The following is a 20,813-nucleotide window of genomic DNA, read 5'->3' on the forward strand; positions in this document are numbered from 1 at the left end:
CACCAAAAGGCATGATTAGGAGAGGAGTTATTGCACAGCTACATTATTTCTCTGATGCTGCACTGCCTCCCCATAATCTTTAGCTTCACACATGTAGCATCTGTTCTAGCAAGAGGCAAATTGGTGGTAGGAGTATTTGTTAATTAGTTCTGTATCAGAACACGTTATTTACTTAGGAAAAACTCACCTGCCTGCATCCCCTAAACCAGAAGAGAAGAAGCTCAATGCTGTTCAACACATTATGTAAGGATCTAGGACAGGGATTCTCAACCTTCTCAGGCTCCAGACACAAGACACCCCTCCAGAATTTCTCTGAATTGAGCAGCACTTCATTTAAAAAATGAATTTACTTATTACAATGCTTACCTCCTTGCCCAGGTGCCAGGCAGGGATGAGCAAGTGCTTACCTCCTTGCACCTCACAACACCCTCTAAAGGATCTCACAGAATCCCAGTTGAAAATCACTAGTCTAAGGTAACACACATTTTACTTGCATATGGAGGCTGCTAAGACCACTTACTTGTAGAATCTCATACAGTCAAAGAGATGGTTCAGGACAAAATCCTCTTTGGTTTTCTTCAGCTTCTACCTGCACCCACTAAAGAGTGCTGGGAAGAGAGATGCCCTAATGCCAGCACCACACAGATGGCACACACTCTATCTGTCCTTCCCAATATATCATATCACCCCAAGCTGGCCTGAAGCTTGGCCCAGATCAAGTGCTGAACAGACAGCAGATCATCGATGTTAATCCCAAGCAAGACAAAGCTGATGCTGAGCCCCAGAAGAAAAGCACTTAGAGCCATTTGCTGGCATGGTGCAGTCTCCATGCAAACATGCTCACAACTGGTCAAGGCAGGCTGAGGTCCAGGCAGCTCCTGAACTTCCTGCTGATGCTAACCTCCTCATGTAGCAGCACCCCCAAGCACCACACTGTCATCTCTGACAGGAGACCACGTTGCATCCTGGCTGGCCTCAGTAATACCAGCAGGTGTCCCATCTCATCCAAGCTACAGCAATGCAATACACAAGAGTGAAAATACCACCTCTCCTAAGGAAATTCCAGCTAGTTAAAATGCAGGATTGCACCTCCTCAGGAATATGAGCCACTCTGAGTTTTTCCACCTGCCTTGGCTAATACGCATGTGCAACATGGCACAGAGAAACACCTTCATTTTTCAGTCCACACTCTTGTGTTTTCCTTCTGAGCAGGAGAGAGGGAGAAAAAACCCCCACAGAGCTGGTGTCTTCACATCTTGATGGGAGGGGCTTGAATACCATAAGGACGGGTATAATAGAAGAAACTGAACCAAGGCAGGAGAGCAGCAACTTCCCAAGGTTAGGGAAAACTTATAGCTATATTATTTGACTGCAGGAGTCCAAGTCTGAGCAGGCACACACTCAAGCGTCTTCCTGGACAGGTCCCTTCTACAAGTCTGTGCCATGGTTTGATTCTCATGAGGTGTCCTGCCCATGCTTAGAGTTACCATATGTCCAGGTTTTCCCAAACATTTCCTCTTTTTTGGCTCCTTGTCCTGCATCCAGGCAGGTTTTTAAAAATGTAAGCAAATATCCGGGTCTTTGCTTTGCCTCTGCTTTTGCTTGGGGCTGGGGGCAGCAGGGAAGCTTACGGGCTGTCGGTAGATCATACGCTCTGCACAGGGGGCTACAAATCCAGGTTGGGAGTGAGGGGCAAAAGTGGGGAGCAGGGAGCTGGGGGTTGCGAGTGAGGAATGCCAGCAGGGCTGGGGGCCGGGGGCTGTGGATCAGGAGCAAGGGGCACCAGCGGGGAGCAGGCAGCTGCGGGTCAGGAGTGAGGGGCACCGGCAGGGTTGGGGGAGCAGGGGACGTATCACTGCCCCCCACAATCATATTCCCCTTCCTCCTCTCCCCTCCACAGATGTCCTCTTTTTTGAAATTGGAAATATGGTAACCCTAGCCCATGCTGGGGTGCAGTAGCACTCTTTGCAGCTGAGATTAAAGCTCCTTTCCATCCCAAGCCTAATATATCCCAAGCCCTCCCACCCCTCTTCCTCACATCCTCTCCAAAAATAAACCACTTTTCCAGAGGTTTTACATATCACATCTCTTTCCAGGACAGGGCTTTCACTGGGAAGGCAGAGGGAGTTAATTATGAAGTTCAGAAGAAAAAGAACAAGCTACAGCCTTATATCCTACAAATTCATGATCTCTCTTAACAGCCTAGCCTGTAGCTTTGCCTTTGCTGTGTTTCACAGGCCTCTTGGAGCCAAAATCTCAGTACTTGGGCAGAGTTAATGAGAGGGTTAAAAGTGTTGTATGGAGCAAATGCAGAAATGTTTACATGTTTCTGTATGTTTATAACCCGACCTCCTCCGACTCCAGCTTCTGAGCCGAGGCTGGGGGAGGGCTGGGTGGAAGGAAGGGGAAGAGAACTCTGGAAGGGGAAAGAGCTGGGCATGGGGAGGCAGAGACAGGGGCAGGGAAGGTATGGAGGGGTGCCTCTTGGTCCCAGAAACCATGTCTGCATGGGCATTAATATGCATTAAGTTTAGTGCCTGTAATAACAGGTACTAACTCAATACACAGTAACTGTCACTACTGTGTAGTAGCACTGATGCATGGTCTTTTAGTGACACGAATACGCAGCAGACTAATTCTACTGTTCATTAGCACAGCTTTTGCTGCAATACACTAATGCACAGTAGAATTAGTCTACTGCACATTTAGTGTTTCATGTAGATGCGCCCAAAATGGGGGAACATTAAAATGGTAAGGATAAACGGCATAAATAAAATAGAGACACAGGAGGTCCGAAGCATCCCTAGAGCAGGGGAAGGAAGAAGCAAGCAGAGAGGATGGCCACAGGAACTGGGGCTAAAGTACAGGGTGCTTTGCTCGCATGAATAGCAGACAGGGGCATCATTTACTTAACTGCATATCCCGGCACTGGTTCCCATGTTTTGCCTATTGTTTACATGGTAACAAACATGGGTTGAGAAGGGACAGGAGGATCTATGTGGTCAACCAAAGACTGCGGCGCTGGTGTCGTCAGGAAGGCTTTGGCTTTCATGACCACAGCCCGCTCTTTGGCGAGAGAGGCAGCGAGCTGCTGGGAAGAGATGGTCTCCACCTCTCTCCCCTAGGGAGGAGGCTCTTCTCAGCCAGACTGGCTGACCTGCTCCACTGGGCTTTAAACTAAGCCCGCTGGGGGACGGGGGACTACCGCCACTGCTGGCCCACTGAGCAATCCTTGCAAAGCCAGCGGATCACGGCACTCAAGGGAGCCCACCCCAGCCCCAACCCTGGTAAAATCTGTGGGCAAGGAAGGAGCCCCCCAGGGGACACTTGCCTGCCTGTACACTAATGCCAGGAGCTTGGGGAATAAGCAGGAGGAACTCATTCTCCTGCTCAGTGCAAACAATTACGATGTCATAGGGATAACGGAGACCTGGTGGGACTCCACCCATGACTGGACCACAGGGATAGATGGCTATACCCTGTACAGGAGGGATCGTGTAGAGAAAAGGGGTGGGGGTGTAGCTCTCTATGTTAAGGAAAGCTATGCGTCCCTGCAAGCCGATATTGGCGACCAGAGTGGACGGCTGGAGACCCTCTGGGTTAAAATCCGTGGGGAACATGGCACAGGGGACACAATAGTGGGAGTCTATTACAGACCTCCAACCCAAAGTCCTGAGCTTGACCAGGAGTTTGCCCAGGAACTGGCTGAGGCAGCTTGCTCCAGGACCATGGTTGTCATGGGTGACTTCAATTACCCGGACATCTCGTGGGAGGATCACTCAGCAAAATCTGAGCGGTCGCAGAGCTTCCTCTCGTGCGTGGATGACCTCTACCTGACTCAAGAAGTCTATGGGCCAACGAGAGGCAAAGCGCTGCTCGACCTGGTACTGGCTACTGGGGATGACCTAGTCGGTAACCTAGTGATCGATGGGAAGCTGGGTGACAGCGACCACGAGCTGATCACCTTCACCATCCGCCGAAAAGCTGGCAAGTCGGTCAGCAACACGCAAGTCCTTGACTTCAGGAAAGCCGACTTTGACAAGCTCAGGAGGCTTGTCAGTGAGGCCCTAAGGGACTGTGACCACAGGGAGAGGGGAGTTCAAGAAGAGTGGTTGCTCCTCAAGGGAGCGATCCTCAATGCACAAGCTAAGTCTATTCCATCTCAGAGGAAAGGCAGCAAGAGGGCACAGCAGCCCCCCTGGCTCTCCAGGGACCTAGCAGACCTCCTGAGGCTAAAAAGAAAGGCCTACAAAGGATGGAGGATGGGAGTCACCTCCAAGGAGGATTATTCTGCACTGGTCTGGTCCTGTAGGGAGCAGACCAGGAAAGCCAAGGCTGCAACTGAACTCCAGCTAGCTTTGAGCATCAAGGACAATAAAAAGTCCTTTTTCAGATACATGAGGAGCCGGAGGAAAAGCAGGGGCAACGCTGGACCCCTGCTGAACCAGATGGGGCAACTGACAACTGACGCCCAGGAAAAAGCCAACCTATTAAATAGGTACTTTGCGTCGGTCTTTCATCAGCCCCATGGGACGCCCATGCCCGCTACAGGGCCGGGAAGTCCGGGGGAGGGTGATCCCCTGCCCTCCATTAATGCTGACTTCATGAAGGAACATCTTGAGAAGCTGGATACCTTCAAGTCAGCCGGCCCTGACAAGCTACACCCCAGGGTACTCAAGGAGCTGGCGAGCATCATAGCCCAGCCTCTAGCGCGGATCTTTGAAAACTCTTGGCGCTCTGGTGTAGTGCCCGAAGACTGGAAGAAGGCCAATGTGATGCCTATCTTCAAGAAAGGGAGAAAAGTGGATCCGGCTAACTATAGGCCCATTAGCCTGACTTCTATCCCGAGGAAGATCTTAGAAAAGTTTATTAAAGAGGCCATCATTAATGGACTGGCCGACGCCAACATCTTAAGGGATAGCCAGCACGGGTTTGTTGCGGGTAGGTCTTGCTTGACCAATCTCATTTCCTTCTACGACCAGGTGACCTATCACCTGGACAAGGGAGATGAGATTGATGTCATATATCTTGACTTCAAAAAAGCCTTCGATCTGGTGTCCCATGATCGTCTCTTGGAGAAACTGGCCAATTGTCGCCTTGGGTCTCCCACGATCCACTGGCTGGAAAACTGGCTCCGGGGTTGGACCCAGAGGGTAGTAATTGATGGAAGTCACTCATCGTGGTGTCCTGTGACCAGTGGGGTCCTCCAGGGCTCTGTCCTTGGACCCATACTGTTCAACATCTTCATTAATGATGTGGACACTGGAGTCAGAAGCGGACTGGCCAAGTTCGCAGATGACACCAAACTTTGGGGCAAAGCATCCACACCAGAAGACAGGCAGATGATCCAGGCTGACCTGGACAGGCTCAGCAAGTGGGCGGACGAGAATCTGATGGTGTTCAACGCCGATAAATGCAAGGTTCTCCACCTTGGGAAAAAAAAACCCGCAGCATCCTTATAGGCTCGGCAGTGCTATGTTGGCTAGCACTATGGAAGAAAGAGACCTGGGGGTCATCATTGACCACAAGATGAACATGAGCCTGCAATGCGATGCTGCGGCTAGTAAAGCAACCAAAACGCTGGCTTGCATCCATAGATGCTTCTCAAGCAAATCCCGGGACGTCATTCTCCCCCTGTACTCGGCCTTAGTGAGGCCACAGCTGGAGTACTGCGTCCAGTTTTGGGCTCCACAATTCAAAAAGGATGTGGAGAAGCTTGAGAGAGTCCAGAGAAGAGCCACGCGCATGATCAGGGGTCAGGGAAGCAGACCCTACGATGACAGGCTGAGAGCCCTGGGGCTCTTTAGCCTGGAAAAGCGTAGGTGGCCATCAGATCACCCCTGAGCCTGCAAGTTTATCAGGGGTGACCACCAGTATCTGGGGGAACGTTTGTTCACCAGAGCGCCCCAAGGGATGACGAGGTCGAATGGTCAGAAACTACTACAAGATCGTTTCAGGCTGGACATAAGGAAGAATTTCTTTACTGTCTGAGCCCCCAAGGTCTGGAACAGCCTGCCGCCGGAGGTTGTTCAAGCGCCTTCATTGAACACCTTCAAGATGAAACTGGATGCTTATCTTGCTGGGATCCTATGACCCCAGCTGACTTCCTGCCCTTTGGGCGGGGGGGCTGGACTCGATGATCTTCCGAGGTCCCTTCCAGCCCTAATGTCTATGAAATCTATGAAATGAGTTATCTCCCTATCAGTTACAAGCATCGACTGCGTCAGTGGATCCCACTGTTCAGCCCCACTGCCTACCTTATGAGGTTGTTGTGCCCCAGTTAATATGCAAAGGACTGGGAAGTGGCTGTCAAAGGGCTGCTGTTGGAGACCTTGATGCTGATGAGACTCTGTCAGTTCAGGGTGCCTATAAGATTTGAGAAGGAGGAGAGATGGGAACCCTAAAACCAACTAACTTCCCAGACAGTCAGTGTCCGAGCTGGGCCCTGAAACTGAGGAACTGACCAGAGTTTGCCCAAGACAAGAAGCCTACAAAGTGACAGGAGTTGATCAATTTGGGGGCCGCTAATTCCACGACACCGACAGCGCTGTGCACTTCATCAGCATTGTCTGCACTGCACTAAGTTCAGATAAAGATTTCTTCCTTGTCCCAAGACAACACACTCAAACAGAGCCTGCTCCATAGAGCGTGTGGCTATGGCATCAGAGGAAACGAAGCTGAAAGATTTCCACCTGAACAAACTCTTCCTATCTCCTCCAGCATCCACTTCCCTCACCAAGGCTGAATAAAGCAGGACAATGACTTCCTGGGTCTTGCTTGAGATGTATCGGTAGATGGAAGCCTGGGTTTTATTTGCTTTGCCGGCTGTGGCATTGCATTGGTGACCCATATTCATCCTGTGGTCAATCATGACCCCCCAAGTTTCTTTCGGTTGTAGTGCTAGTGAGTGTAGCACTGCAAAGCCTATAGATATGATGTGGGCTCTTTCTTCCAAGATGGAGCACCTTGCATTTCTCTACGTTGAGAGTCATCAGGTTTTGATCCACCCGCTTTGCAAACCTGTCCAAGTTGGCCTGAATCCCCAGCTTATCCTCTAGCGTGACCATTCTTCCCCATAATTTGGTGTCATCTGCAACAAGCTTAGCCAGTCTGCTTCTGACACCCAATCCAGGTTGTTTATGAATACGTTAAACAGTACTGGTCTGAGTACTGAACTCTGAGGGATGCCACTGGTCATCATGCGCCGTGTTGACTCAGTTCCACCAACTATCAATCTCTAGGTCCGACCACGGAGCCAGTTCCCCAGTGAGCGGACCATAAGGTTGCTGAGGGCGCAGTTCCCCAATTTTGTCATGAGGACAATATGGGAGACCAAATCAAAGGCTTTTTTGAAATCCAACTAAATGACATCAGCCTCTTCTTCCCTGTCCAGGTGACGTGTCACCTGGTCATAGAAGGAGATGAGGTTGGTCAGGCACAACCTACACATAATGAAGCCATGTTGACTGTTTCTCAGGATGATGCCTTCTGTTAACCTATTGTTGATGGATTTTTTAAATAATTTTTTTCCATGATCTTTTCAGGGATTGAGGTCAAACTGATTGGCCTGTAGTTCCCTGGATCTTCCTTCCTTCCTTTCTTGAAGATAGGCACCACATTGCCTCCCTTCCAATCTTCAGGAACCTCTCCCAAGCATTATGAGTTCTCAAATATCCTTGCCATTGGTCGTGCTATGATGTCAGCCAACTCTTTTAGCACTCTTGGATACATTTCATCAGGGCCAGCTGACTTGTGGATGTCCAACCTCTCAACGTATTCCCTCACAAGGTCTTCGCCAAATGTAGGCATGTGGTCACCTGTACCCTTGTAATCCTGTGTCCTGTCAGGCAGGGTGATCCCCTTGGGGTGGTGACGCAAAGTAATCATTTTGCATCACCAGCTCAAGTAAAGTGATGCAAAGTAATCATTAGGGAGATTAGCTTTTCCCTGGGTGTTGAATATCAGCTGCCCCATTTGATTTAGCAGGGGTCTGATGTTGCCCTTAATTCTCTTTCGACTCCCCACATATCTAAAGAAGGACTTTTTATTGTTCTCGATTCCCATAGCCAGTTTGAGCTCGGTTTTGGCTCACATCACCTCAAATTCACAAGCATTATACTTGCCTACTCACTGTCAAACTGGCTCCCATCTTCCCCCACACCCTATACAACCCTCTGACAACTACAACAGTTGCCGGACAGCTCCATCCCATCTTACACCAACTCCCACCCACTTCAAGGTCTTTGAAGCTGGGACCATCTTTTTGCTCTGTGTTTGTACAACACCTGGCATGCTGAGATCCCACTTCAACACACTGGCTCCCAGACAATCCAAACAAATAGCAGCCTTGGAATAAAATTCTGTTTTCATTCAGGGAGCTGTCTGTCTCCTGGTGTTTGCGTGGTTATGGGGGCATAGTGTATATTTTGCCAGGCATTTTGGTGCTTTTACAGCCAGGCATCTTCTCTCTTGCCAAGAGGAAGCATCTCTCCAGCTCTCTCAGCGGAGTGGAACTGGAGCCACGAACCCATCTTGTGTTCCTGGACATTACACTTCAGGCAGTAGCTCAGCCTTCTGCAAGTCTCTGCTTTGTTCCATTACATTTTCCTGGCATGCAAAGGTACAAAGGGAGGCTGAAGTGACAAGGAGGTTAGAATGCATCCTACCTGCTCTCTCTTCCTTCTCCCCCTCCTCTATGCCTGGAGTTTGGTCAGCAAAGAGCCAAGACATAGCAAAGGCCTCCTGCTTGTGTCAGAGATGCCTTTCCTTCCCAGTGGGGGCAACTTAGTTTCTTCCTTCTTTGACCCCTTGGAGCACTTGCAGCTCCTGTCTCTTAATCCTGAGCTGGGAGGGCCGGCAGGGGGGAAGAGGGTGGCTAGTTCTCCTATGTGCCAGGTTCATGGAAGGGCCAGAGCACCATCAGAGTGAAACAGGCTCTGCATTAGGGGAGGCTAAAATGGTGGGAAGTTCCTCCTTGACTCTTGTTTGAAACACAGTCTTGTTTGGCCCCTGGAGGGGAGATTTGTAATGGACTTCCCAGATCTGGTTTGGAGTCCCCTGCTGGGGAAGTGCTCTCCCACCTGGGTCACCTCAGCCAGGAAAGAAACAACTTACTGAATCTGGGACTGTGCCCACCTTGTGGCATCAAGCCTACAGCTGCAGAAGTGCAAGGGGGCCCTGACACCATGCCAGCAGCTTTTTTCAAATGTGAGTGAACCCCTGCGCTATCTGCATTCCTAGAATGACTCCAAATACATTTCCCCATGATCCCATGAGCAATGTGCTGGCATTTCCCATAGGACTTTACAGGGCGTCAAGTGAGTTATTGGTGCTGAGACCAAAGCAAGCTGTCCTAGGTCATGTCACACTGCACTGTGGTGGGTCTTTGCTCCTGGCTCCATGGCACATAGCAGAGCTCACCACATCTAAACACTGTTGGCACAAATATAATGCTGCCGAGCCCTTTTGTACCATCTCAATAGATGCAGGACCTGAAGCTCCAACCCCTTCTTTAACTACAAGTCCTGCTCCAGAAGACCCCAATGCATCCAACTATCACTGGGTTAGCTTCTTTCTGTCCTTTGCTCCACCAAAGTTCCCAATTCACAGTGCTAACACCCCCTTAGCACACTGCCATATAGGGGGCAACCCAAAGAGCTGGAACTCAGAGCCTGTGCACTCCACACAATCATAGTAACCCTTGGGAGAAGGAAAAATTCAGCAGGGAGAGAGCTGGCTGAAGTGCAGGTACAGAAGGAGCCAAGTAGCCTGGATGTGTCTATCTTGCAGCGTAAGAAGATGCACTAAGTCGCTGTGAAAACAATGCACGTCAATCCATGGATAAGAGAGAATGGAAACCTGCTGTGTATTCTTCACCCGAAGTCCTAATCCCTTTCCTACTAATGCAATTATCTTTATGGCAACAAAGCAATATTGTCACAGATCATTATTTTCGGGAAGGTGGGTAGCGGCTGGATTTGCCCAGGCCACTGTAACATCAGAGACTGTTGAATTCAAGTCTCCAGTGCATAAAGGGAAAAGAGAAAAATAGGATAGGGAGAAGTATAATTGCCAAGATCTCTCTATAAATGATTTTCTAGCTGGCAACAGGTGCTGGATTGACAGCCCTGAAGCCTGCAGTCCTATATTTATCTACTAAGCAGTTCCAGCATTGGCAATTGTCTCTTGCTGAGAATGCTGACACAGGGGCCAAACACAGCCAATTGTTATGTTCAGCCTTTCGCTCTCTAGGGGACTGGATGCCTTCAGCATGCTGTTAATGGGGCACCAAGCCTTTCTTCAGCAAGGCCCCCCATCCTGCATGCACCCCAGCAGGTATTAATAGCTTTCCCTATCTGACAAATGCTTGGTGGCCTGTATACTAGGCAAATGTGGCAAGCCTCAGATCCAGCTTAAGATACAAACTCACTGTACTCGGTGCTAGATTGTAGAGCTCTTCATAGCACGAACAATCTCACACCATGGGTCTGGATGGTGTTCAGCATTTCAGAGCAACTGATGAAAGAGGGGGGTTTCTAGCACATGCTTCTGAAGCCAAAATTGCTTTCCTCACTTCAAATCTGAGAGAGCTTTCATCTTAAAGACTGGTAGACACACACACACACACACACACACACGATTAAAAAAAAAAAAAATCAGAAACGGCAGGATTAAAAAAAAAAAAAAATCAGATGATAACATGAAATCATGCATCTCATGAATCTTGGCTATGACTCGTGATTTCTACAAGTTTGTAGTTTCCAAAACTTCAGGCATCAATCCTTGATTTGGAGGGTCCTTCCTTGATTTTTGTTCAATGACAGCAGGATGTTTCTAAGGTAATCAGTGAGGTTAACAAATAATGTCGACCTTCTCAGAGAGCTACCAGAGATGAAGGGAAGGAAGGGGACAATAGAGAACCTCATGACTATTAAAATATCCATTTCTTTACCAAGAAATCGTGAAGCAAGTGAGAAATATGAATCTGCTTCTCCTGCGGCATAGCACAGCTTAGGAGTCTTTCATCTCAGGCTTCAGCAGATTTAAGAGGTCTGGCTTTTGATTTCTCTCTAAGAATGGATGCTACAGTATATTGAACAACCCTTCCTCCCCCTCCCCCAATCACTCGCCCTACACACACTTGGGAAGGCTTTTTTCTCTGCTAGAGCTGATGTCTCAACTTCCCAATCAGCCTGATCAAGGCAATTCAGACGTACTGGGAATTACAGGGCCAGAAGACACAGCCAATGAAAACAGATCAAAGTGTGAAGCATATTACTGTCCCAAGAAGACAGAGCAGGATTTTCCAACTATTGGATTTATCTCCAGAAAATGAATTAGCATAATCCCTGGGGAATACTTAACTCGAGTTTGACTTCCCTGTGCCAGAGCATATGGTTGCAAGCAGCTTCAGTAGCTGCAAAACAGCTCATCTGTCTTCAGCTCTGCTGTGACAGCATCACGTTGTGACACTGCAGTTTGCCTGGGAGCCGATGTGCAGTTTACATTGATTTGGAGTGTCAAGAGTGTTTACCCTTTTCCAGTGCTTGCTGTTGGGAAGGAGCAGCAAGTCACCCCCAATGACCCCATCAATTCGTGGGTAGCAATGGAAGTGAGGGAACAATAGTAAAGGCCTCATAGCCAGCCTTTCCCCTCCCAGCTCTACCTGTACAACTCAGGCATGACCTGCTACTGCTCTGATCAGAGAGCTCCCCACCCCACCCCACCCCACAGTCCTGCCTATCAGTGGCAGAAGGTGGTTGAATATGTAGTGAAGCCAATGTAGGCACACACAAACACCCTAGTTCTACACTGTTGCTCTGAGACCATCCTTTCTCAACTCCACAATGGGCTGGAGCTGCCACCTGAGGGCACCTGCTGCTGTCAGCACATTTCTGGGCTCTCACTGAAGGAAGACACTCTCCCAGGAAGCTACAGGACCACCATCCCCACTTCCCTTGTTCCCTCCCTATCTATCCCTTGCTGATTTCCCAACAACGCTGCTAGATAGAAATGGAGGTGTACTGAGGGGAGAGGCTTACTTCAATAGAGAAAGGCAATGGGATTTAAAGGTAAGGATTAAGCCCTGTTGGCCTACTGGTACCAAGAGTCATTGCTGCCAGTGTATTTCCATCCTGCTGAAGACCCCTCTAGTCCTGGGGCTTCCAGCAGACAAGATCAGTCAAGTTACACGAGGCAGAGGGAGGACTGTCCTGGCTGCGCCAAAGCAACTAGTTAACTATGGCAGAGCTTGCTATCCCCTGCCTTAACGGCCAAACTCACCACCTCTCTATCAGACAGAGCTCCCTAATCAGATATTGAGAGCACAGGATACAAGAGCTGGCAGTGGCTGGTTACTCAATGGACTGTAATGCAAGCAGGTAGCTGCTATTAATGCAGTCAGAGCATACTAAGAACTAAATCCAGACCCAAATTTGCCGTAACCTCCTATACAGAGCTCCATACAAATTTGCTAGGAATTCTACAATGGAGCGCAGAGAGGCAGGAACACAGGGGTCAAACTGCTGCTTGTTTCAAACCTTCCCCAGGACACTTCTCAGAAGAACCTGCAAGTTAACCCTGGCATCCCAGCCAAACATATTAATAGTCCCCTTGGGTTCAATTCTGCAGTGCTGTCCTTTGTCTCCCACTTTCCCACCCTGGGACAGCCCAGTAAGTGCTGAAAACCTGGTGCATCCCACCTCTGGGGTGAAGGAGCCTTCTGTTGTTTAAGTATGTCAAGAGAAAAGGAACCAGAGGAGCGCAAGTATTTAATTAATCTCTACCAGCCTAATAAAAGGATGGAGTAATTGCCTATGCCAGCTGTGTTCTGCATACGGCACCAGGATTTTCTGGAGCAACATACTAGCTTAGGAATCAAAGAGACAAGCACTTTTGGCAAGCGCAAGTCACAGTATACAAAGTACTCAGAAGAAAGTAGCAGTCTCTGCACTGAAGTGACCAGGCGTCACTGAGGAGAAAGAGTCAGGCCAGTGACAGGGAGGAATGGTGAGCAGATGGGGCAATCTTGTGGGGATCCCACTTACCAGTAACATTAGGAGAAAGCCAGGCAGTCAGACCTAGAGCAGAGGCAGGAGCAAATATGGGAGACCAGGATGTTAGGAAGGTAGGTATCAATCAGCACCCAGTCCCAGAGCAAGGGGAGGGGGGCTGTATTCAGACAGGGATCTGCAGTACAGTCACCAAGAAGCTTTTAAATGGGCTTGAGGGCCAACTCCATTTAGAGATGTCTCCTTGGGCAACCAACTGTCCATGCAAACAAACACATGCACTCCCATCTAAGCCCTGCTACCCATGCACTGCGAGGCAGTGAGTTGCCTCTGAAGGCAGCACCCCCAGTGTTGACTGTAGAAATCTCAATGGTCCACAGGCCTCCCTCATCCTTGTCGCCGCTTCCAGTCAGCTTTCACTGAACTGGAAGCGAGATGTCGCAGGTACCTGGCAGCCAGCAACGGAGGTTTCCATAAGCGGCCTCACATGGGAATGTCGATTTTTAGCGTGACAGTTCTGTTCCTGATGCTGGGCAGAGGGCTGGTCAATATTTTATACTTTTCCCTTCCCAGCTTAATGATGATGGATGTCCCATTATTGCCACCTGCTTGAGGCAAGAGGCACAGGCTCTGGAACGGAACTGGCAAACTTTTCCTACTCTGGGAAGGGGTCACCAGTGCCAAAACTGTGAGTAGCCTTGACTTAAGCCTGCCAAAAGCCTGAAAGAAAATACTCAAATCAGAGAGGGTCTCTTCCCCCACAATTTTCCTGACAATAATGTTTTTGTACTAACAGAGACAAAACCAAGTCTCTCTGGTTGGGTCAGGCATCCTGGTCTTCCCACACACAGCCACAAGCCACACATAGCTCAACAATCCCCTCAAATAACATGCTTGTACCTTTGGGAAAAGAAGACAGTGACAGCCAGGCAGGGAGCGGGGGGCAACGTGGGGAGGGGGGCAGGCAAGGGTGAAGACTAGGATCCCAGGGCTCTCAGGATCAATAGTAACAGGGGTCCCAGCCAGAAAGGCACCTGCTGCCCCCAACTCATCCAGCTGTACCACCTATCTCTGGGGTAAAGCCCCCCCATCCACAACCAGAGTTGTACCTTACCCAGGGAGGGAGCTACAAATGGCACCAGCTCTCCTTCTGGGCCACCTCATTCCAGTAGCAACAGATGCTTGCAATGCTCTGCCCCTTCCAAGGCATGGTCTCTAACAGCTCCCAGCTTTGCCCAGGAAAGTGAGAGTTGCAACAGTGTAGACTCTCACAGGATCAGATTAAGGCAAATCAGGACCCCAGACTCACAATGCATGACCCCTGAGAGCACAGGACTACTGCACCTAGGTCTAAACTCAGCCACCTTCAAGTGTTGCAGGAGCTCATAAGACCAATACTGATTACAGTGAATTTTTTGTGTGATAAAAGGGACTTAATCGCTCTTCAGAAAATATTAGAGACTGTATTTTGTAACAGAAAAGGGCAAGTAATGGGGGGCTGATATCAAAGGAATTTTTTTTTTTAATATTTAAAAACAAACTGGAAAGAAAGAAAAAGGATTTAAAAAACAAGGAAGAGGGGAAAAGAAAAGGAAAGGAACAAGGCAGATATTAAAAATAATGAAGTATTTAAAAAATAAATAAGTAAATAAAAGAGGGGCTAGCAAGGCAGAGAAATCCAACTGGATCCAACTCAGTGCTGTTCACCAGGCAGTCTCTGAAGCCACAGAATCTACCACCATATAACAAAGACAAAAATCCACTTACACTTTGTCATCAACTACTGTATTTATGTGTTTTAGGAAAGGGACTACCACCAAAAATTTTCAAAAACTTGCCCAAGTGACTTTGGAATCTAATCCCCACTTTGAAAATTGGACATGGAGCCTTTGTAAACTTCAGTCTAGGTCTTATGGTGCTGTGCAAACACAAGGTAAGACACAAGGGCCTAAAGCAGATAGTATATAGCAATTAACTAGCATTAGTACTCAATTATTAGCAATTAGGAGGAGGAAATGGACATGCATCACTGACACATATCACTAAGCTACAGAAGATCCACATGGATTTTGAAAGAGCAAGACAGCAGATGGGTTTAGGGTATGTCTCACTTGCCAAGATAGTCTAAATCCCCCCTACACAATGCAGGGCTTCATATTTGAATAATCTTTTAGGAAGGAGTCGGGGCTTGACCCAAAACTTAGTAGGAGCTCTGTACATGGAGACCGCACAGGACCTGGCCTTTTATTATCAGTGAGAACATATGCTTTGCACAGACACAATTTAGAGAGCCAAGAGCATGAAGCAACACCTGCAAAATGCAAAAGGAATAAAAAGTTGTGGTGACACCACTGCTGCTTAGCCACTGTATGTCCTCATTAGGAGAGCGGGCTCCACTTTAGATTCCCTGCCTAAACAAGCCATAGCTGAGATTTAATGGATCCAAAATACAGTAATGAAGTTTGTTAGAGACATGGGCAGGTTTGTGTTAAGAACTCCTACAGACCTGCTCAGCATGGAAAGGAGAAGCATTAGTGAAGATGTTCGGCATTATGAAGTGCTGCACTGTTGCCAGCTCTCAAGCTAAACTGATCTGCAAGCACTTGGCTGAATTATCTGATGGGTGGTGAAGGGGGCTTAGATGCTTTAGGAGGCACTCTGAATCACGATGGAACAAATGCCCTTAGCACAGAATGCTTGGGGAACTGTCCTGATCTTAGTCATATTGCTTGGATGAGACAGCGCAGACCTGGGTCACATGTGAAGGGTTACTTTACCCTTTTCCCTCCTGACATTCTGGAAGAATTACAGACTGCCAATTACTATCTGCTTTCTCTAAAAGTCACCTTGTTACTCTCAACAGATGGTGTATGCTTTATTTCATGTAGCAGCCCCAAGGTGGAAAGAGTAAGCTTCCTACATGCATACATTTTATCTGGTACTTTGGGAGATTAAAAAGCACTATGTAACCACAGGGTATTTAAAACCTCCTTATTCACTCTCCCATAACATGACAAAGAGGACAGCAGAATTTGGAAGTAAGGGCCAGCAAAGGAAGTAATAAAACAGTCAGCCCCTGGAATTCAATGCTGCAAAGGGCCAAAATGAGGCAAGAACTATAACTGAAATGATAATCTTCCAGCTCTACACAAAACAATTGATGTGTTTTTGGAAACAGGCTGGTCTGGTACACTACAGCTTGGGTCTTGCATGCAACAACATGTGAGATAGCAGGGAGAAGTTTGTGCTTCTCTGAAGAAATCAGGTCAAGCTGCTGGTCACTGCAAAACTAAATGAATGAACGGGTCCACACTGAAGTACCAAAGCTGCTTTTCAGTGGCTACTGTCCAATTCAGCCGCTGCTTTGCATGTATTTCAGTAGAGGGCTGAGCTGACAGACAAACAGGAGAGAGGGGACTACGAATCTATTTCAGTGGCTGGATACAAGGACTGAGGCCAATAAAAGAAATGAAAATAAGTCACGACAGCATGAACTACTCAGGCGACTAGAACAAGACAGAAGAAAAGAACATGTAAACCGTGTCTTAAGAGAAAGTTACCCTCAGGCGTGAGCTAGGGGAAGGGAACCCGCTTTCAGCAGAGGAGCAGGAGCTGGGATGCAGGAGGCATTTCAAGAGCAGACCAGATCCCATTTTACCCTAAACACTCCTGACGGTCCCAAAGCACAGTCACTCATTTCTGGCAGGCTTTCACAGCTGGGGCACTTCTCAGCCAGCAACACAACCCGAAACCTAACAGGAGCTACCCCGGCTGGGAAAGCACTGGCTAGCGCGTGCCACCCACCCACCCACCCACCGCAGCCTCCCTCCAGCGCCAGCCAGCAACCAGGCGCATCCAAAGGCTCGGCTGCTCCCCGCCATCGGTCGGTCAGCTGAAATTAGCCTGGGGCCCGGACGGCACCCGACACGCGGGGCTGCGGGGGCGGGTTTCCCCCTGGGCCTGGCGCTTCCCAAGGAGCCGGAGGGGCAGGAAGCCCCAGGGCACCCTCCTGCCGGGAAGGGGCTGCCCTGGACCGTGAGGCAGCCCGGCTCGCCCAGGAGCAGGGACCAGGAGCGCTTCCCCAAGTCCTCCCTGCAGCTCCCGGGCACCGAGCCGGGGCAGCCTCTCCGGGGGGCCGTGCCCATGCCAAGGCGCCCGCGCCCGGGGGGCCGGCCAGGCTCCCCGGGACACGGGCCCGCCGCCCACCTTGGCCTCGAAGGCGATGCCGTGCTGGAAGGCGTCCTCGTTGTGCAGTGGGATGCGCAGGTCGTGCCTGTCGTCCACCAGGTTGTACTTGGACTTGCCGGGCATGGTGCCGCCGCACGCCCGGATCCCCCATGCAGCCGCCCGCTCCCGGCGCAGCGCGGCCGCTCCCCCGGCGCCCGGCCGGCTAGCCCCGCCCCCGCGCCCGCCCTGCCCAATGGGCGCCGGGGGGCGGAGCGCGGGGCTGGCGCCGGGCGTCCAGTGGGCATGCCCCGGCCGCCGAGCATGCGCACTGCGGGGTGTGGCGGCGCGCCCGGCCAGAGCGGGAGGGAGGCGGGTGCGAAGGTCAGGCGGAGAGCGGCGGCGCTGCGGCTGGGGAGACTGGAGGCAGGGGTGGGACTGGATCTGGATTCAGATCCAGGTCAGGGTGGGGGGACGGGACTGAAGAGACTGGGTTGGGTTGGACCCAGGGTGGGGGGGAACTGGGAGACTGGTTTGGGACTGGAGCCAAGTGTAGGGGAACTGGGGAGACTGGTTTGGGGGTGCAAGGTGGGAGGAATGAAGGCGCGAGGTCCTGGTGCGGTGACAGGGCAGAGGGAGAGGTGGCAGGGGTCACAGGTCCGGCGTCTAGCAGCAGTGCTTAGCTCTAGCTCACAAGCTGGACCAGAGACATGGCAGCAGCGGTAGCTTCATTGCTATAGTTACCAAACCTGAAGCAATGAACGCTGCCACCACCTCCCCTACCGCCACATTTCCAGGCCTGTGGGGAGCCCCTGTGACACAGCCTCACAGGCCAGTTTCTGCCAGCACACCTGGGTCCATATGGGGCCAGGCTAGCACGCTGGATCACACCTGTGGACCAACCCTACATGCCACCCTGTGCTGGATCTGGCCCACAGGCCAGACCCAGCTACAGGATCTGACCAGTCCTATACCACTCATTTGGCCCATATAGCCAAAAGATTGGGTACCACCAGTGCACAGCATTGGGAAAAGTACAGTGCATCCCATGTACATGCATAGCATGTATAAGATATACTTCCCATAAATGCCTTACATCCTGCCAGACCCTTATTTCTGCCTACTGTTTGTATTAGGTTACCTGTGTAGAGTTAAGTAGGTATGCTGTTTACGCCAGTGGTTCTTAACTTATTTGGAGTTGAGGCACCCCTTGCTGAATTTCGGGCACTGCTCAGAATATTCTAGCTTTTAGTTTTCACTTGTTTTTTAACTACAAAAATAGTGGTTTTTTCTGTTGCAAATGACTCAGAAACAGGTCGGGATGACTTTTAACACTGTTGATTCCTATTTGAAATCTCTGGGTTTATTCTGGGAATTATGTCTGCATGCTGAGCAGTGCTAACACCAAGGCACCCTTAGAAGGATCTCGAGGCATCCCACGGTGCTGCAGAACCCTGATTAAGAATCAGTGGCTGAAGTGCATAGTATCTTCCAGCCCCTCTGTCTGCCTTGTAACTAACTGTTCTCCAACCCCAAAACTATTAGAAACCTTGAAAACTGACAGGACTGAGTCAGTTGTGGAGCTGTTGATATTAAAGCACTGACAGGAGTATAAACAATACTTGTTAAATACAGCAGTGTTGTGGTGCTAGGCTGGCAAGCTTGACTAACTCCTGTCATTTTCGAGGCTTCTAACAGGAGTCTCAAAACTACTTATTAAGCCTTGACAATGAAGTGAGCTAGTCAGTTTTGAGCCTGCTAATACCATCACACTGACTATTCTGTACAACTGTATGAGCACTGTTTGCTTTAAATTCGGATAGGTGCATACTCAAGGTATGTGCATAGGTTCAGGTTGGGTTTGGGGTTTTTTGGGGGGGGGATGGGGGGGGTTGTACGCCATATTACAGACTCCATTTCTCCTGTCAACATTGTAAAAGAGGATGTTGAAAAAGGTACTGCAAAGTTCTGAAACAATGAGTTTACACTTGGAAAACACTTTACAACATGAGGCTGAAGGAACTCAGTCTATTTTGTCAAGAAGGTCTTGATAATGTCCTAGTCTTTAAGTACCTCTGTGAGGAGAACAGTTTTGGTAGTAATACAACTCTTAAGTCTAGCGTAACAAGTTCAAAGTGTTGGAAACTAAAGCCAGACAGGTTCTGATTAAAAGAAAGGGGCAATCTTTTTTTAATGGTGCAGATAATTAACCCTGGGAGCAAATTACCCATGGATGTGAGAGGTCATCAATAACTTGATGTCTTTAAATCAAGTTTAGGAGGGGTTTTTTAAAGATCTGGCCCAAGTCAAGCTGAAGTTCTAGACTTAATACAAGAATCACTGATGAAAAAACTGTGGCTGGTGTTATGTAAGTGGTCAGACCACTCATCTTCCAATCTGGCTTTACAAGCTCTGAATCAGATCTCAGAACAGATAGTGCCTCTTCAGCAATTGAGAGTTCATTATTTTTCCTTTGTATGATTCTGCAAAGGAAAAACTAACTGCTGCTCCAGATGATGAATTGGCCTGACCTTGGTCATGCATTAGAGGTGGGTGGCAATCGCTATAGGAAATCCATCCTTAAACAAATTCATGGATTTTTGCTAGGTTACAGTAGGTTAGGGGAACTGCAAAATATAATAGCTACAGGTCCTTCAACGAGAAAAAAAGTACCTTCAGCCTCCTGGATCCTTGCGTGGTATAAACCAACCCAGGTCAACTGATTTCTGTAAAACTAACTGATCCCATCTGCTGGGATCCAGTCCACCCAGATGCCCATACAGAGTAGTGCCAGGCTTTGGGACCTATCTATAGTTATATATAAAAAGCTTAGCCAGTCTGTCTGTGTGTCTGTCATAATGCTCTTTAAAATGTGAATAGCTAGAAAACTGTAGGAGAGAGAACATTTGTGTCTTCAGAGAAGTTTCCTTGCTAAACCTTAGCATTGGTTTAGTGACCATGTCAGGATTATCCCTAGTTCCATAATTGGGGGGAAAAGTCAGGGGCCAGGGCTGTTTCTACTGAGCTCCTCTCAGAAGGGCACCGGGAGCCCGGCACGGCAGGGAGGGCTTAGGGAGGGGTCAGTTTAGGGAGGAATGGGTGGCTGTTGCAAGGCACAGAGTTCGTCTGCTCTTGCCCATGCCCAGCAAAGAGGCATGCAGGCAGCAGCATGGGCAGGTCCACCTCCAGCCTGCTGGATGAGAGCAAGTGCAGGAAGAGATTGGTATCTTCAAATGTTCAGCCTATTTTATTTAAGTTTTATAAATATAAAAATTAAAATCTGTTTGTTTTCATTATTTGAAATTCATCCATCATTCTTGATAGGCATTTTGCTAGTACATACATACCACCCTTGGAGGTGTTCAAGATGAGGCTGGACAAGCACCTCGTCAGAGCCGTCCCTAGCGGTGTGCCGGGCCAGGGGCTGGTGTCCACCTGCAGAAGCTGGTGGCAGTTGCAGGGATAGAGTGGCGAGCAGCCAGAGCCAACAGTGCTTGGTAGCAGCAGAGCCAGCGGTTCTCAGCAGCAGTGACGCATGATGGTCACAGCGGGGCCTGTATGGCGCTGCCCGCAGGGCCCGCCGAAGTGCGGGGCCTGAGGTGGATGCCCCAATTTCCCCCCTCCCCCCCCAGGGACAGC

General features: G+C 49.4%; 1 protein-coding gene across 3 annotated transcripts in view; it reads right to left on the reverse strand.

Moving 5' to 3' along the window:
- Window positions 1-20,813, reverse strand: part of NOS1AP (nitric oxide synthase 1 adaptor protein) — a 156,776-nt gene that overhangs the window by 130,439 nt on the left and 5,524 nt on the right. For 2 of the 3 annotated variants that reach the window (XM_006276167.4, XM_006276166.4), the window contains exon 1: window positions 17,217-17,397. The exons of the other annotated variant lie outside the window; for it this stretch is intronic. In XM_006276167.4, the coding sequence (XP_006276229.1) occupies window positions 17,217-17,321 (105 nt within the window). In that variant the 5' untranslated portion in view covers window positions 17,322-17,397. Of the gene's footprint in view, window positions 1-17,216; window positions 17,398-20,813 lie in introns of those variants that run through there. 3 annotated transcript variants of the gene reach the window in all.

The sequence above is a fragment of the Alligator mississippiensis genome, chromosome 5 (genome assembly GCF_030867095.1).
Source record: "Alligator mississippiensis isolate rAllMis1 chromosome 5, rAllMis1, whole genome shotgun sequence".
In the NCBI taxonomy this organism is placed as follows: Eukaryota; Metazoa; Chordata; order Crocodylia; family Alligatoridae; genus Alligator; species Alligator mississippiensis.